The following is an 18,590-nucleotide window of genomic DNA, read 5'->3' as shown; positions in this document are numbered from 1 at the left end:
ACCAAACAAATCAATTTAGCCGAAAAACTAATAAATTAAATTTTGAACCGGTCTAAATTAATATTTTTTTTATAAAAAATAACTAAAGTACCCATACTATGTATATAGAATCTTAAAAACTCTAAATACTAATTCTACGACGACAGATAAGTAAAGAGCTAGAATTTAGGATTCTCAAAATTAATATAAAAAATACTATTTGTACACTAAAATCAGCCACCAATGTATTTGTGTATAAATATATACATGTGTGATTTAATTTATTTTCAATGTGTATTTGTATTTTAGTATGTATTTCATAATAGTGGCTGAATTTAGTAGTTGATTTTGGTATACACGTAGCATAACTCAACTAATATATATAATAAAAGTATTTTAGTCATTTTCTATAATAAAGATAGTGCAGTCATTTTTTATAAAAAATAATATTAATTTAGACCAGTTTAAGATTTGATTCACTACTATTTTTCATTCAAATTAATTTGTTTGGTCTAATTTTGACAAAAATAACACCGTTTAATCGATTATATATGTTAAATTTTAATTATTAAAAAATATATTAAAAAAATATTTTAGACATTTTTATCTGAGTGTCTCTCATATAAATAATGTTAGAACTATTTTTATAGTTGAAATAATAAAAAATTAACTAATAATAACACAAATATAAAATAAATGCAAGAAAAAAAATTAATTACCTAATATTTTATGGTCTATATCAACATAAGCTCATCTTATTTAAGTTTTCAACCATCATATCGAATTACATAAGTTGATCATAGTGATAAAGCTACATATATATATGACACATCCAACACCACCCACACGTCATAATATGACATGATCTTCAATTATTTCAAAACACATACTAGCTGGGACTAGGATTAATTGGACCAAATCATGCGTAGGTTGCAATATTATTCATTGTGCTGCTTGTAGTTGTCTCCAAATTGGAAGTGAAAGACCATGAGTAAATATCATGCGCCTCTACGCCACCGGTTGTTGTGGTGGCGGATAACCCAACCCTTACCTTTTCCGGCAGCACAGCTTTCAAATCAACCACTTGGGAAACGGTAGTAATCCTACCGTTTTTGTTAGTAACGGAAACACTCAAGGTCTTAGACAAAGAATCATATATTATACTCACTCTAACTAACGAGCCACTTACGCGATTCCATTTGACAGTCTTCAACGAAATCAAAGAGTTGACATCAATTCCAACATGAGCAGAATCTGGATCCCATTCGTTGGTGTAAGTGTCAAACTCTACACCAACAAATTGGTTCAAAGCGTTGCTGCTATCAACGACACCGAGAAATCCACCACTCGAGTTGTTGGGAATCTCGGTGTCTTGTGGCGCGAGAAAAAAGATGATCCCATCAGCCGAGATGTAATCACCTTCGGCATCTTCAACGACAAAGGAAAAAGATGTTACAAAGCTAGCAACGTTGCCAGTGGCTTTGTCCCAAATAGTCACCGGCGTAGCATACAAAACACGACCGGTGTTTGAAACGGGGTTTTCACGATTTGTTAAAGCCAAAACCCCGTTTCCTAGAATCTCGGAACTGCCTTGGAGAGTTATGCTAGGGTTGCTAGTGGAGAACTTGGTGAAGTTGAAGGAAGTTACTTTTGCTGCGTTCACCTTGTTATTATTTGCAAGGAAAAGAAAGCAAATCGCTAAAACAACATAAAATGGTTTTGGGTTTGGATGACTTGAGTAAGAGATATCCATGGTTTTGGAGATTTTTTTTTTCTTAGTAAATACTTTCGAGGAATGATGATAATAACACAAGCTATCACATTATTGTTATATAGAAGCTGGGGAGGGGCATGGTGGGGTTCTGATTTTTGTCTTTAGTTGATGGCTTGGTCCAAAAAATAATTGAATGGTGCAACGAAAGAAAGCACGTGTTAATAAGCAATAAATGAAGTTAAAAGAAACGGCATACAGCTGGCTACATATTCTACAACTTTACTAGATAATTGTTGTAAAATAACTAAATAAATAAGGAAGAAATAACAAATATAAAATATGAAAATATAATTAGATAGCTCTAATAATAATATTTACTAGAATTATTATATTAATATAGTAGATATAATTAATATATTTAATAATATTAAAATATATAAGAAAGAGAATAGTATGAAAGAGAGAATATAATAAGAGAGAATATTGTTTTATTGTTTGTGTGTTGTACGTAAGGCTATGAAATCTTATTTATAGCTGAACAAATTCAACCTTTATTAAAGGTTGGTCTCAAATCTCTCTTGAAAACTTCAGCTGCCCAATATCATTAATGGGCATCCATCTCATGCCTTATCACAACAATCTCCATTGGATGACCATTCAGGATAATGCCTCGTTAAAACCTTACTAAAGAAAAACCCAAAGGGAAAAAACTTTAGTGAAGGAAAAATAGTACAATATCCTTTGTGATGGGGACTGTCTCATTAAAAACCTTGTGCCACAAGTCGGGCTTTGTAGTGCACAACTTCATTTTTCTCATTTCGTTTTCTCACGAATACCCATCGGTATCCAATAGGTTTTACATCTTCAGGTGTACGGACTACAGGTTCAAAGACTTCACGTTTTGCAAGTGAGTCTAATTCAGCTTTCATGGCTTCTTTTCATTTTGGCCAGTCATTCCTTTGTCGACATTCTTCAAATAATCTTGGCTCAAGATCCTTACTTTCATGCATGATATTTAATGCCACATTATATGCAAATATTTCATTGATAATTGTCTTATTTCGGTCCCATTTCCCTCCTGTAAAGACATAATTTATCGATATCTCATCATTTTTACAATTTTCAGGTACCTGAACGTCTTCTGGCGTTAAAATTATATCAGAATTTTGGACAACTGCAGGTGTCTTTATTGTGTCTTTTTCAACAGGAATAGTATTTACCTCTTTTATCTTTCGAGGATTTTTGTCTTTGGAACCGACAAGCCTGCCACGCTTCTGGCGTGTATTTTACTTCAGTGGCTATTTGTCCTACTGGGATATCAATTCGAGTTGGGGCATTTTCTGCCCTGCCACGCTTCTGGCGTGAATTTGCTTCAGTGACTACTTGTCCTATTGGGACATCAATTCGAATTGGGGCATTTTTCGCTGGTATATAAGATTTGGTTATCTTCTTTGTATCGAAAAATGCATCAGGCAATTCATTTGCTATTATTTGCAAATGTATAATCTTTTGAACTTCTAGTTCACATTGCCCTGATCAAGGATCTAAATACATCAACGATGATGCATTCCAATTAAGTTCCTTTTTAGGAAGCTTATTCTCTCTCCCTAATGTTGGAAATTTTGATTCATCAAAATAATAATCCGCAAACCGGGCTTTAAATACATCTCCCGTTTGTATCTCAAGATACCTCACTATTGATGGAGAATCATATCCAACATATATCCCCAATTTTCTTTGGGGTCCCATTTTAGTACGATTAGGTGGTGCAATGGGAACATATATCGTACACCTAAATATTCTTAAATGGGAAATATTTGGCTGCTGGCCAAAAGCTAATTGCATAGGAGAGAACTGATGATAACTCGTTGGTCTCAAACGAATAAGTACTGCGGCATGTAAAATAGCATGCCCCCAAACCGAGGTTAGGAGATTTGTTCTCATAAGTAAGGGTCTAGAAATCAATTGGAGGCGTTTAATAAGTGATTCTGCTAACCCATTTTGTGTGTGAACATAAACTACTGGATGTTCAACACTTATTCCATTAGCCATACAATAAGCATCAAAAGCTTGGGAAGTAAATTCACCAGCATTATCAAGATGAATTGCTTTGATTGGATTTTCTGGAAATTGTGCTTTTAATCGAATAATTTGAGCCAGTAATCTCGCAAATGCCAGGTTGCGAGAAGATAATAAGCACACATGTGACCATCTTGAATATGCGTCTATCAGGACCATAAAATATCTAAAAGATCCACATGGTGGATGAATAGGTCCACATATATCACCTTGAATCCTTTCTAGGAATTCAAGAGACTCAAATCCAATCTTTACTGGTGATGGCCTTAAAATTAACTTTTCCTGAGAACATGCAGCACAACAAAATTCACTAGTTTTAAGAATCTTCTGGTTCTTTAGTGAATGTCCGGGTATTTTCAATAATTCTCCGCATCATGGTTGTTCCCGGATGACCCAATCGGTCGTGCCAAGTTATGAATTCATTTGGGCTAGTAAACTTCTGGTTTACAATGTCATGTGATTCAATTGCACTAATCTTAGTATAATATAACCTAGATAAAAGTGAGGGTAATATTTCTAATATAACTTTCTTATTTGAATCATGAGTTGTGATACATAAATACTCATGATTTTCCTCATTCATTGTCTTAATATGATATCCATTTCGGCGAATATCTTTGAAACTCAACAAGTTCTTCAGAGACTTGGTAGATAATAGTGCATTATTTATTACAAATTTTGTTCCTCCAGGAAACAAAATTATAGCTCTTCCGGAGCCTTCTATCACATTGCCTAAGCCAATAATAGTATTAACATACTCTTCTTTTTTGCCTAAGCCAATAATAGTATTAACATACTCTTCTTTTGGCACAAGATGGGTAAAATATATAGTACTTTTAAGAATAGTGTGCGAACTTGCACTATCCGCAAGGCAAATATCTTCAGAATATGTCCTTGTGATGCGGTATTTTATAACCCACACTTACTAACCGGCAAGTGCACCGGGTCGTACCAAGTAATACCTTACGTGAGTAAGGGTCGATCCCACGAGGATTGATGAATTAAGCAACAATAGTATTTGATAGAATTAGTTAGGCAAGCAGAAAAGGGTTTTGGATGTTCAAAAAGCATTAAACAGTAATGTTAGACTTTCAGAAAGCAAAAGCAGCAATGCGTTGGGAATAAAATATGTAGAAAATAGTTAAGGTTTCAGAGTTATTTATTTTTCCGGATTAATTTTTATTACTAACTAATTTAATCATGCAAGATATAATTTCATGGCAAACTATATGTGACTAGGCCCTAATTCCTTAGACCTTCCTAGTCTCCTCTAAAATTCATTAACTGCCAATTCCTTGGTCAGTTAATTCCAATTAGAGGGTAAAAATCAATTTTCAGTTTATATGCCACAAAAATTATAATTACCCAAAAATAAGGGGATTATATGTCACGTATCCCATTAAATCCAAATAATTAAAATTTAGGATAATATGTTTCCAAGCTGTTGTTCAAGTAAAGAGCTTTTCCAAGTTTTACAGGAACTCAATTAGAACGTGGGTCATACTTCCGTTCCACCCATGTTCATAAAATAAAGAGCGAAAACAATTATTGAAATATAAATCAAAGCATGGAATAAATTAGAAAGATCAAACGAATTAATCCATTACAAATAGACAGAGCTCCTAACCTTAACAATGGAGGATTAGTTGCTCATGGTTCAGAGTAGAAAATAAGGATTGTGGTAACAATCTGATACTTGTCTAAATGTACAGAGTTTCTATTTATTACTAATCCTAATAGGTTTGAAATCAAAAATTAAAAAATAATATCTTTTCCTCAAAGATAAGATTTGAATTTGAATTCGAATTAATTAACAGATCTTCAGTTGATGGTTGGGGACCACTTGATTTGTCCATTCTGCAGCTTCTAATCTGTGTTTTCTGGGTTGGGGACCACTTGATTTGTCCATTCCGCAGCTTCTCATTTGTATTTTTGCAGATCGCGCATGTGACGCGTCCGCGTCGTCCACGCGCTCGCGTCATTTGTGCAGATTCCAGTCCACGCGTTCGCGTCAGGCACGCGATCGCGTTATTGCAATTTTTCCAATCCGCGCGGTCGCGTGAGCCATGCGTCCGCGTCGGTCTTCGCTGGTCATCTTTTTTGGTTTCTTCTTTTTCTCTGCAGAAACTTCATCAAATCCCTCCGAATGCTACCTAAAACAAATAAAATTGCGCAAAACTCAAAATAGCATCCATAGTGGCTAAAATATAATTAATTCTAAATTAAACTCAACAATTTAGATGCAAATTCACTAGGAAAAGATAGATAAGATGCTCACGCATCACAACACCAAACTTAAACTGTTGCTTGTCTTCAAGTAACCAAAACTAATATAAGCTTATGATGTGAATTTGCATGAGAATGAGAGTTCGATTAAGCTCATGTCTCTTTTTATAGTGGGGTTTATAACTGTAATCCTGAATAGGTTTCGCATCTCACTCTCCTTTGAATCAAGATTGTTATTGTCATTCAAAATTAGAATCCGGATGATATTATGAATTCTCTGATCTTTACATTTTCAGTTTAATCCTTGAATACAACAACATTTTACTTTAATTTATTTTTCTTTGGTGCTTTGCACCTTGAGCCTAGCCGTGACTTTAAATGTTTTGTCTCAAGGATTACTTGACACAGAAACACCACAAGCACTTAACTGGGGAACTCCCTTTGAGTTCTGATTTTTCTTTCAGTTACTCCCAGACAGTGGTGCTCAAAGCCTTTGGCATACTCTGTTAAACGCACTTGGTCTCGACTCTAAGTGTTCTGTCTCAAGGATTACTTGACACAATCACACCACAAGCATATGACTAGGGAAACAACTCTTTGAGCTTTTAATCATGTCCGACCTCCCTAGTCATTGATGCTCAGAGCCTTGGACCTTGCTTTTATTTTATTTTATTTTATTTTATTATTTTTTTCGCTGTTTCTTTTGCTTCAAGGATTAAATTTTTATTTATTTCAGAGAAGGCATAATAATTCTCTAAATTCCTGTTCCTTATACATCAACATCCCTTAATTCAAATTCAAATATGCACTGTTCATATCATGCATTCAAAAATCACAAAAAATACCACCACATTTAATTTTTAAGACTATTCTTAGAATTAAACTCAATTTCTCATGCAATACATCACTTCTTTTTCTTTTCTTTTTAGATTCAAGTTCAGTGAGTGGTACATGATGCATCTTTTTAGCATTAAAGCAATTAAAAGAAAACTAATCCTAGGATTTTAATTAATAAAAGATCATGCAATAGACAAAGTAAAATAGCAGAAAACCGGAACATAACATAGAAAAAGAAAGGAGGAATAAAAATGAAAGGAACTCAACCACCTTAGTTATCCTAGCTGTCGCTTTATTCTTCAGGTTGTGCTCCTCCGTGAAGATGATTCGCCTCCCTTTTTGGTGCCATAGGAATAAACCGAAAAGCTTTAAGCGAAGCGTCAACACCAAACTTAAAGGTTTGCTTGTCCTCAAGCAAATAAGAACTGAAAATAGAAAGAGATAAATAGTATGAGGAAAGAAAAATAAAAGGATAAAAGAATAAGAGAGAATTAGGATTGGGAGAGAGAGAGGAAGAAAACTGGGTGGTGAACTAGTGTGGCACAAGCGACGCGAACGCGTGGGGCACGCGTTTGCGTGGGTCGCTGATGAGCGGATAATTTATACGCTTTTTGGCATTGTTTTTAGTATGTTTTTAGTAGTTTTAGTTGAGTTCTTAGTATATTTTTATTAGTTTTTAGTTAAAATTCACTTTTCTGGACTTTACTATGAGTTTGTGTGTTTTTCTGTGATTTCAGGTATTTTCTGGCTGAAATTGAGGGACCTGAGCAAAAATCTGATTCAGAGACTGAAAAGGACTGCAGATGCTGTTGGATTCTGACCTCCCTGCACTCGAAGTGGATTTTCTGGAGCTACAGAAGCCTAATTGGCGCGCTCTCAACGGCGTTGGAAAGTAGACATCCTGGGCTTTCCAGCAATATATGATAGTCCATACTTTGCCCAAGATTTGATGGCCCAAACCGGCGTTCAAAGTCACCTCAAGAAATTCCAGCGTTAAACGCCGGAACTGGCACCTAAATGGGAGTTAAACGCCCAAACTGGCATAAAAGCTGGCGTTTAACTCCAAGAAGAGTCTCTACACGAAATTGCTTCATTGCTCAGCCCAAGCACACACCAAGTGGGCCCGGAAGTGGATTTTTATGTCATTTACTCATCTTTGTAAACCTTAGGCTACTAGTTTTCTATAAGTAGGACCTTTTACTATTGTATTTTAATCTTTTGATCATGTTTTTATGATTGAACCCTCTTTTGGGAGGCTGGCCATTCGGCCATGCCTAGACCTTATGCTTATGTATTTTCAACGGTGGAGTTTCTACACACCATAGATTAAGGTGTGGAGCTCTGCTGTACCTCGAGTATTAATGCAATTACTATTGTTCTTCCATTCAATTCCGCTTGTTCTTGTTCTAAGATATCACTTGTTCTTCAACTTGATGAATGTGATGATCCGTGACACTCATCATCATTCTCACTCATGAACAAGGTGACTGACAACCATTCTTGTTCTACAAGCATCTGAGGCTTAGTGAATATCTCTTGGATTCTTTAATCGGAATCTTCGTGGTATAGGCAGGACCTGATGGCGGCATTCAAGAGAATCCGGAAGGTCTAAACCTTGTCTGTGGTATTCTGAGTAGGATTCAATGATTGAATGACTGTGACGTGCTTCAAACTTTAACCTACTGGGCGTTAGTGACAGATGCAAAAGAGGGATTCTATTCCAGTAGGAGCGGGAACCAAACCGGTGATTGGCCGCACTGTGACAGAGTGTATGAGCATTAGCTTTCACTGCGCGGATGGGAGGTAGCCATTGACAACGGTGAAACCCTACACGAGCTTGCCATGGAAAGGAGTAAGAAGGATTGAATGAAGACAGTAGGAAAGCAGAGAGACGGAAGGGAAGGCATCTTCATGCGCTTATCTGAAGTTCCTACCAATGAATTACATAAGTATCTCTATCTTTATCTTTATGTTATTTTCGTTCATCACCATTATACATTTGAGTCTGCCTGACTGAGATTTACAAGATGACCATAGCTTGCTTCATACCACCAATCTCCGTGGGATCGACCCTTACTCGCGTAAGGTTTATTACTTGGACGACCCAGTGCACTTGCTGGTTAGTTGTGCGAAGTTGTGTTTATGCCATGGTAGTGAGCACCAAGTCTTTGGAGCCATTACTAGGGATTGTTTATGTTTTGAAAAGTATTGATCACAATTTCGTGCACCAAGTTTTTGGCGCCGTTGCCGGGGATTGTTCTTGTGTATGGACAACTGACGGTTCATCTTGTTGCTTAGATTAGGCATTTATTTTTTCGAAATTCTTGAAGATGAATTCTAGAGTTTCATGATGATTTGTCGAAATCTGGCTGGCTGAAAAGCCATGTCTAATCTTATTGGACCGAGGTTTCAACTGATCATCACAATAGCTTGTTGATCTCTATCAATCTTGCTATTGGAGCAATGATCTGCTAAGGCTTGGCTGGCCATTGGCCATGTCTAGTGTTTTGGACCGAAGCTTTCTTTGAAAGCTTGGCTGGCTGTGAAGCCATGTCTAATTCCTGGACCGGAGTCTTAGACTAGCATTGCACTGATTCCTGGAATTCTCATTAAGAATTTTGATATCTTTTTCCACTTAATTTTCAAAAAAAAAAATCCAAAAAAAAAAATTTACAAAATCATAAAAACCAAAAATATTTGATGTTTCTTGCTTAAGTTTAGTGTCTCATCTTAAGTTTGGTGTCTTGCATGCATTCATTCATGTGTCTTAAGGATCTTCAAGTACTTCTTGATGATTTCTTACTCTGATCTTTGAATTCTTTTGGCTTGAGTGTTCATGTGTCTCATATAGTGTCAGTAGTATACAAACTGCTAAGTTTGGTGTCTTGCATGCATTGTTATTTGATTCTTGTTGCATTTTGATTATTAAAAATCCAAAAAAAATTTTTTAATTTGTGTCTTTTCAAGTCAATAATACAAAGAATTGAAGATTCAGAACATACTGCAGAGGAATTACACAGAAAAAGCTGAGCAGTCAAAAATGCCCAGTGAAGAAGGCAGACTGGCGTTTAAACGCCAGCCAGGGTACCTGGTTGGGCGTTTAACGCCCAAAAAGGGTGCATTTTGGGCGTTAAACGCCAGAATGGATACCATTCTGGGCGTTTAACGCCAGGATGGTGCTAGGGGGAAGATTTTGTTTTTCAAATCAATTTTTTTTCAAATTTTCAAAGTTTTTCAAAATCAAATCTTTTTCAAATCATATCTTTTCAATCAAATGTTTTCAAAATTGATTTCTTTCCTTTTTCAAAGATACTTACTAACAATTAATGATTTGATTGAACATCACAAGATTGTTGCCTTTTCTGTTGAGAAAGGTTTAATGTTTGAATCATATCTTTTCTTGTTAGGCAAGTCATTTATTTTTCAAATCAAATCTTTTTTTAAAAATTGTTTTCAAATCATATCTTTTAAAATTGTTTTCAAATCAAATCTTTTTAAAACCATAACTTTTCAATCATATCTTCTTAACCACATCTTTTTCAAAATAGTTTTCAATCAAATCTTTTTGATTTCTATTTAAAAATCTTTTTCAAAAATCACTTGGTTTCTTTTCCACTTTGATTTTCGAAAATCATTTAATGTTTTTCAAAAATGTTTTCAAAATATTTTAATTAATTTTCGAAAATCTTCTTCCCTCCTTCTCACATCCTTCTCTTTATGGAGTACCACTCCTTCTCAATGCACAATTCGAACCTTATCTAAGTAAAGTTCGAATTCTTCTTCTCCTTCTTCTTTCTATTTCTCTTTTCCTCTGACACCTCAAGGAATCTCTATACTGTAACATAGAGGATTCCACATTTTCTTGTTCTCTTCTCTTTCACATGAGCAGGAGCAGAGACAAAGGCATTCTTGTTGAAGCTGACCCTGAACCCGAAAGGACCTTGAAGAGAAAGCTAAGAGAAGCCAAAGCACAACTCTCTTTAGAGGACCTGACCGAATTCTTCAAAGAGGAAGAAGACATGGCAGCCAAAAACAACAACAATGTAAACAATGCAAGGAAGGTGCTGGGTGACTTTACTGCACCTACTCCTGATTTCTATGGGAGAAGCATCTCTATCCCTGCCATTGGAGCAAACAACTTTGAGCTTAAGCCTCAATTAGTTTCTCTAATGCAACAGAATTGCAAGTTCCATGGACTTCCAATGGAAGATCCTCATCAGTTCTTAGCTGAATTCTTGCAAATCTGTGACACAGTCAAGACTAATGGGGTTGACCCTGAGGTCTATAGACTGATGCTATTCCCTTTTGCTGTAAGAGACAGAGCTAGAATATGGTTGGATTCTCAACCTAAAGAAAGCCTGGACTCTTGGGAAAAGCTAGTCAATGCCTTCTTGGCAAAGTTCTTTCCACCACAAAGATGGAGTAAGCTTAGAGTGGAAGTCCAAACCTTCAGACAGAAGGATGGAGAATCCCTCTATGAAGCTTGGGAAAGATACAAACAATTAATCAGAAGATGTCCCTCAGACATGCTTTCTGAATGGAGCATCATAGGTATCTTCTATGATGGTCTCTCTGAACTATCCAAGATGTCTTTGGATAGCTCTGCTGGAGGATCTCTTCATCTAAAGAAGACGCCTGCAGAAGCTCAAGAGCTAATTGAAATGGTTGCAAATAATCAATTCATGTACACTTCTGAAAGGAATCCTGTGAATAATGGGACTAATCAGAAGAAAGGAATTCTTGAGATTGACACTCTGAACGCCATTTTGGCTCAGAATAAAATATTGACTCAACAAGTCAATTTGATTTCTCAAAGTCTGTCTGGAATGCAAAATGCACCAAACAGTACTAAGGATGCTTCATCTGAGGAAGAAGCTTATGATCCTGAGAACCCTTCAATGGAAGAGGTGAATTACCTAGGAGAACCCTATGGAAACACCTATAACTCTTCATGGAGAAATCACCCAAATTTCTCATGGAAGAATCAAGAGAGACCTCAACAAGGTTTCAATAACAATAATGGTGGAAGAAACAGGTTTAGCAATAGCAAGCCTTTTCCATCATCTTCTCAGCAACAGACAGAGAGTTCTAAGCAGAATACCTCTGACTTAGCAACCATGGTCTCTGATCTAATCAAAACCACTCAAAGTTTCATGAATGAAACAAGGTCCTCCATCAGAAATTTGGAAGGACAAGTGGGACAGCTGAGCAAGAAAGTTACTGAACTCCCTCCTAGTACTCTCCCAAGCAATACAGAAGAAAATCCGAAAGGAGAGTGCAAAGCCATAAACATGGCCGAATTTGGAGAGGAAAGAGAGGAAGTGGACGCCACTGAGGAAGACCTCAATGGGCATGCACCAACCTCCTTTGAGTTCCCTAATGAGGAACCATGGGAATCTGAGGCTCAAAATGAGACCATAGAGATTCCATTGGATTTACTTCTGCCTTTCATGAGCTCTGATGAGTATTCTTCCTCTGAAGAGGATGAGTATGTCACTGAAGAGCAAGTTGCTAAATATCTTGGAGCAATCATGAAGCTAAATGACAAGTTATTTGGAAATGAGACTTGGGAAGATGAATCTCCCTTGCTCACCAAAGAACTAGATGACTTGTCTAGGCAGAAATTACCTCAAAAGAGACAAGATCCTGGGAAGTTTTCAATACCTTGTACCATAGGCACCATGACCTTCAAGAAGGCCTTGTGTGACTTAGGGTCAAGTGTGAACCTCATGCCTCTCTCAGTAATGGAGAAGCTAAGGATCTTTGAGGTACAAGCTGCAAAAATCTCACTAGAGATGGCAGACAACTCAAGAAAACAAGCTCATGGACTTATAGAGAATGTTTTGGTAAAAGTTGAAGACCATTACATCCCTACTGATTTCATAGTCCTAGAGACTGGGAAGTGCATGGATGAATCCATCATCCTTGGCAGACCCTTCCTAGCCACAGCAAAGGCTGTGATTGATGTTGATAGAGGTGAACTGATCATTCAAGTGAATGAAGAATCCTTTGTGTTTAAGGCTCAAGGATATCCCTCTGTCACCATGGAGATGAAGCTTGAAGAGCTTCCCTCAAATCAGAGACAAATAGAGCCCCCAAAGTCAAACTCTAAGTTTGGTGTTGGGAGGCCACAACCAAACTCTAAGTTTGGTGTTGAACCCCCACATTCAAACTCTAAGTTTGGTGTTGGGAGGTTCCCACATTGCTCTGATCATTTGTAAGGCTCATTGAGAGCCCTCTGTCAAGCTACTGACATTAAAGAAGCGCTTGTTGGGAGGCAACCCAATGATTATATTCTATATATTTTCTTTTGTTATTTTATGTTTTTTGTAGGTTGATGATCATAAGAAGTCACAAAATCCATTGAAAAAGCAAAAACAGAATGAAAAACAGGAAGAAAAACAGCACACCCTGGAGGAAGATGCTGCTGGCGTTCAAACGCCAGTAAGCCTAGCATTTGGGCGTTTAACGCCCAGTCTGGCACCATTCTGGGCGTTTAACGCCAGAAAGGGGCACCAGACTGGCGTTAAACGCCAGAAAAGGGCAAGAACCTGGCGTTAAACGCCAGGAATGGGCATCAGCCCGGCGTTTAACGCCAGAAATGGCTCAAAACGTGGATTTTGATGCCATTTGGTGCAGGGATGACTTTTCCTTGACACCACAGGATCTGTGGACCCCACCACCATTCTCTCTCTTCTTCCCCCATTCACCAATCACCTCAATACCTCTTACCCAAATACCCTTCTTCCCTTCTTTATTTTCACACAACCTATACACCACCATCTCCCTCTCCTTCATTTCTTCTTCTTCTACTCTCTTCTTTCTTCTTTTGCTCGAGGACGAGCAAACATTTTAAGTTTGGTGTGGTAAAAGCGTTGCTTTTTCGTTTTTCCATAACCATTATGGCATCCAAGGCCGGAGAAACCTCTAGAAAGAGGAAAGGGAAGGCAAAAGCTTCCACCTCCGAGTCATGGGAGATGGATAGATTCATCTCAAGGGTGCATCAAGACCACTTCTATGAAGTTGTGGCCTTGAAGAAGGTGATCCCCGAGGTCCCCTTTTCACTCAAAAAGGGTGAATATCCGGAGATCCGCCATGAGATCCGAAGAAGAGGTTGGGAAGTGCTTACCAACCCCATTCAACAAGTCGGAATCTTGATGGTTCAAGAGTTCTATGCCAATGCATGGATCACCAAGAACCATGATCAAAGTGTGAACCCGGATCCAAAGAATTATCTTACTATGGTTCGAGGGAAATACTTGGATTTTAGTCCGGAAAGTGTGAGGGTAGCGTTCAACTTGCCTATGATGCAAGGAGATGAACACCCTTACACAAGAAGGGTCAACTTTGATCAAAGGTTGGACCAAGTCCTCACAGTTATATGTGAAGAGGGCGCACAATGGAAGAGAGATTCAAGAGGCAAGCCGGTCCAATTGAGAAGGCATGACCTCAAGCCCGTGGCTAGAGGATGGTTAGAGTTCATTCAACGCTCAATCATTCCTACTAGCAACCGGTCCGAAGTTACTCTAGACCGGGCCATCATGATTCATAGCATCATGATTGGAGAAGAAGTGGAAGTTCATGAGGTTATAGCCCAAGAACTCTATAAAGTGGCGGACAAGTCTTCCACCTTAGCAAGGCTAGCCTTTCCTCATCTCATTTGTCACCTCTGTTATTCAGTTGGAGTTGACATAGAGGGAGACGCCCTTATTGATGAGGACAAGCCCATCACCAAGAGAAGGATGGAGCACACAAGAGACCCCTCTCATCATGAGATCCCTGAAATACCTCAAGGGATGCACTTTCCTCCACAAGACTATTGGGAGCAACTAAACACCTCCCTAGGAGAGTTAAGTTCCAACATGGGACAACTAAGGGTGGAGCACCAAGAACACTCCATTCTCCTCCATGAAATAAGAGAAGATCAAAGAATCATGAGGGAGGAGTAACAAAGGCAAGGAAGAGACATTGAGGAGCTCAAGCACTCCATAGGACCTTCAAGAGGAAGGAAGAGCCGCCATCACTAAGGTGGACCCGTTCCTTGATTTCCTTGTTCTTTATTCTTCTGTTTTTTTCGAATTTTAGTGCTTATGTTTATCTATGTTTGTGTCTTATGATCATTAGTGTCTTAGTGTCTATGCCTTAAAGTTATGAATGTCCTATGAATCCATCACCTTTCTTAAAAGAAAACTGTTTTTATCACAAAAGAACAAGAAGTACAGGATTTCAAATTCATCTTTAAAACTAGCTTAATTAGTTTGATGTGGTGACAATACTTTTTGTTTTCTGAATGTATGCTTGAACAGTGCATATGTCTTTTGAATTTGTTGTTCATGAATGTTAAAATTGTTGGCTCTTGAAAGAATGATGAAAAAGGAGACATGTTACTGAGGATCTGAAAAATCATAAAAATGATTCTTGAAGCAAGAAAAAGTAGTGAATACAAAAAAAAAAAACGAAAAAGAAAGAGAAAAAGAAAGGAAAAGAAAGAAATAAAGTTGTGATCCAAGGCAATAAGAGTGTGCTTAAGAACCCTGGACACCTCTAATTGGGGACTTTAGCAAAGCTAAGTCACAATCTGAAAAGGTTCACCCAATTATGTGTCTGTGGCATGTATGTATCCGGTGGTAATACTGGAAGACAGAGTGCTTTGGGCCACGGCCAAGACTCAATAAGTAGCTGTGTTCAAGAATCATCATACTTAACTAGGAGAATCAATAACACTATCTAGATTCTGAGTTCCTAAAGAAGCCAATCATTCTGAATTCCAAAGGATAAAGTGAGATGCCAAAACTGTTTGGAAGCAAAAAGCTACTAGTCCCGCTCATCTAATTTGGAGCTATGTTTCATTGATAATTTGGAGTCTATAGTATATTCTCTTCTTTTTATCTTATTTGATTTTCAGTTGCTTGGGGACAAGCAACAATTTAAGTCTGGTGTTGTGATGAGCGGATAATTTATACGCTTTTTGGCATTGTTTTTAGTATGTTTTTAGTAGTTTTAGTTGAGTTCTTAGTATATTTTTATTAGTTTTTAGTTAAAATTCACTTTTCTGGACTTTACTATGAGTTTGTGTGTTTTTCTGTGATTTCAGGTATTTTCTGGCTGAAATTGAGGGACCTGAGCAAAAATCTGATTCAGAGACTGAAAAGGACTGCAGATGCTGTTGGATTCTGACCTCCCTGCACTCGAAGTGGATTTTCTGAAGCTACAGAAGCCCAATTGGCGCGCTCTCAACGACTTTGGAAAGTAGACATCCTGGGCTTTCCAGAAATATATGATAGTCCATACTTTGCCCAAGATTTGATGGCCCAAACCGGCGTTCAAAGTCACCTCAAGAAATTCCAGCGTTAAACGCCGGAACTGGCACCTAAATGGGAGTTAAACGCCCAAACTAGCATAAAAGCTGGCGTTTAACTCCAAGAAGAGTCTCTACACGAAATTGCTTCATTGCTCAGCCCAAGCACACACCAAGTGGGCCCGGAAGTGGATTTTTATGTCATTTACTCATCTTTGTAAACCTTAGGCTACTAGTTTTCTATAAGTAGGACCTTTTACTATTGTATTTTAATCTTTTGATCATGTTTTTATGATTGAACCCTCTTTTGGGAGGCTGGCCATTCGGCCATGCCTAGACCTTATGCTTATGTATTTTCAACGGTGGAGTTTCTACACACCATAGATTAAGGTGTGGAGCTCTGCTGTACCTCGAGTATTAATGCAATTACTATTGTTCTTCCATTCAATTCCGCTTGTTCTTGTTCTAAGATATCACTTGTTCTTCAACTTGATGAATGTGATGATCCGTGACACTCATCATCATTCTCACTCATGAACAAGGTGACTGACAACCATTCTTGTTCTACAAGCATCTGAGGCTTAGTGAATATCTCTTGGATTCTTTAATCGGAATCTTCGTGGTATAGGCAGGACCTGATGGCGGCATTCAAGAGAATCCGGAAGGTCTAAACCTTGTCTGTGGTATTCTGAGTAGGATTCAATGATTGAATGACTGTGACGTGCTTCAAACTTTAACCTACTGGGCGTTAGTGACAGACGCAAAAGAGGGATTCTATTCCAGTAGGAGCGGGAACCAAACCGGTGATTGGCCGCACTGTGACAGAGTGTATGAGCATTAGCTTTCACTGCGCGGATGGGAGGTAGCCATTGACAAGGGTGAAACCCTACACGAGCTTGCCATGGAAAGGAGTAAGAAGGATTGAATGAAGACAGTAGGAAAGCAGAGAGACGGAAGGGAAGGCATCTTCATGCGCTTATCTGAAGTTCCTACCAATGAATTACATAAGTATCTCTATCTTTATCTTTATGTTATTTTCGTTCATCACCATTATACATTTGAGTCTGCCTGACTGAGATTTACAAGATGACCATAGCTTGCTTCATACCACCAATCTCCGTGGGATCGACCCTTACTCGCGTAAGGTTTATTACTTGGACGACCCAGTGCACTTGCTGGTTAGTTGTGCGAAGTTGTGTTTATGCCATGGTAGTGAGCACCAAGTCTTTGGAGCCATTACTAGGGATTGTTTATGTTTTGAAAAGTATTGATCACAATTTCGTGCACCAGTCGCGCCTTCCCAAAATGACGCGGAAGCGTCAGGCACGCGATCGCGTGCCATGGATTTTATGCTATTCGCGCGAAGCCAGCAGTGTGCCCGCGCGACTTTCTGTTCGCATGGCTTGGGATGCCTATTTTCATACGACGCGATAGCGTCGATCACGCTAACACGTGGATGGCCGTTTGTGCAATCGACGCGATCGCATTGGTCACGCGTCCGCGTGACCAATTCCGTGCGTTTAGCACGACTCTTGCCCCAAGTCAGCACAACTCTCTGCCCAAACACTCTTTTACGTCAATTTCGCAGGTCACGCGTCCGCGTCAGTGACGCGGCCGCGTGGGTGGCAAAAAATCACAAGCGACGCGTTCGCGTGGGGCACGCGTTCGCGTGGGCTTCTTTGTGCGAAAGGCTCAATTCTCGCGCCACTCCCGCGCAACTCTCTGTCAAATTTATTTTTCACACACATCCATCTGACGCGAACGCGTCAGCGACGCTTTCGCGTCGTGTGTGCGTTTTTTTTTTAAATCATAGCTTGAGGTGTTCAGTTCCTGGGAGAACATAGCTGCATGATCAGAAAATTAGTAAGAACTCAATAAAAATAAAATAACTAAGAGAAATTACTATAAAAAATAGTGAAGGATACGAAATTATCGGGTTGCCTCCCGACAAGCGCTTCTTTAACGTCACTAGCTTGTCGGTCAGTTCTGCTAGTTCAGCAGATGAGTAGACCTCTGGCGGTCAATCTCGCCTCCAAGATAGTGCTTCAACCTCTGGCCATTCACGGTAAATTTTCTGTCAGAATTTTCTTCCTGTATTTCCACATGACCATATGGTGAGGCTCTGGTAACCACAAACGGCCCTGACCATCGGGATTTCAGCTTCCCGGAAAAGAATTTGAGCCTTGAATTATATAGAAGCACTCTTTGTCCTGGCTCAAAGACTCTGATGGCAATCTTTTTGTCATGCAGTAACTTGGTTCTTTCCTTATAGAGCTTGGCATTCTCATAGGCTGAATATTGGAATTCATCAAGCTCATTCAACTGAAGCATCCGCTTAATTCCTGCAGCTTCTGAATCAAGATTCAGATACCTAACTGCCCAATAAGCCTTGTGCTCCAACTCAACTGGCAAGTGACAGGCTTTGCCATAGACTAACTGATATGGAGACATGCCAAT

General features: G+C 38.5%; 1 protein-coding gene and 1 non-coding gene across 2 annotated transcripts; both read right to left on the bottom strand.

Annotated features, from left to right (window-relative positions):
• Window positions 1-716: 716 nt before the first annotated feature.
• Window positions 717-1,766, bottom strand: LOC130947627 (putative bark agglutinin LECRPA3). Its single transcript, XM_057876338.1, has one exon. It carries the CDS (start codon window positions 1,730-1,732, stop codon window positions 899-901), a length of 834 nt encoding a protein of 277 aa, XP_057732321.1. The 5' UTR covers window positions 1,733-1,766; the 3' UTR covers window positions 717-898.
• A 9,493-nt stretch (window positions 1,767-11,259) lies between these two features.
• On the bottom strand, window positions 11,260-11,367 carry LOC130953199 (small nucleolar RNA R71). Its single transcript, XR_009075371.1, has one exon. It is a non-coding gene; the product is annotated as a small nucleolar RNA R71 (small nucleolar RNA).
• Between the last annotated feature and the right edge of the window lie 7,223 nt (window positions 11,368-18,590).

Source organism: Arachis stenosperma, chromosome 9, assembly GCF_014773155.1.
Source record: "Arachis stenosperma cultivar V10309 chromosome 9, arast.V10309.gnm1.PFL2, whole genome shotgun sequence".
Taxonomy (NCBI): domain Eukaryota; kingdom Viridiplantae; phylum Streptophyta; class Magnoliopsida; order Fabales; family Fabaceae; genus Arachis; species Arachis stenosperma.
The sequence above is the reverse complement of the archived record's forward strand: the minus strand, read 5'-3'. Positions and strand labels throughout refer to the sequence as shown.

Coding starts and splice junctions, on each gene's coding strand:
- LOC130947627 (XM_057876338.1), bottom strand. CDS start 1,732: ATGGATATCTCTTACTCAAGTCATCCAAACCCAAAACCATTTTATGTT.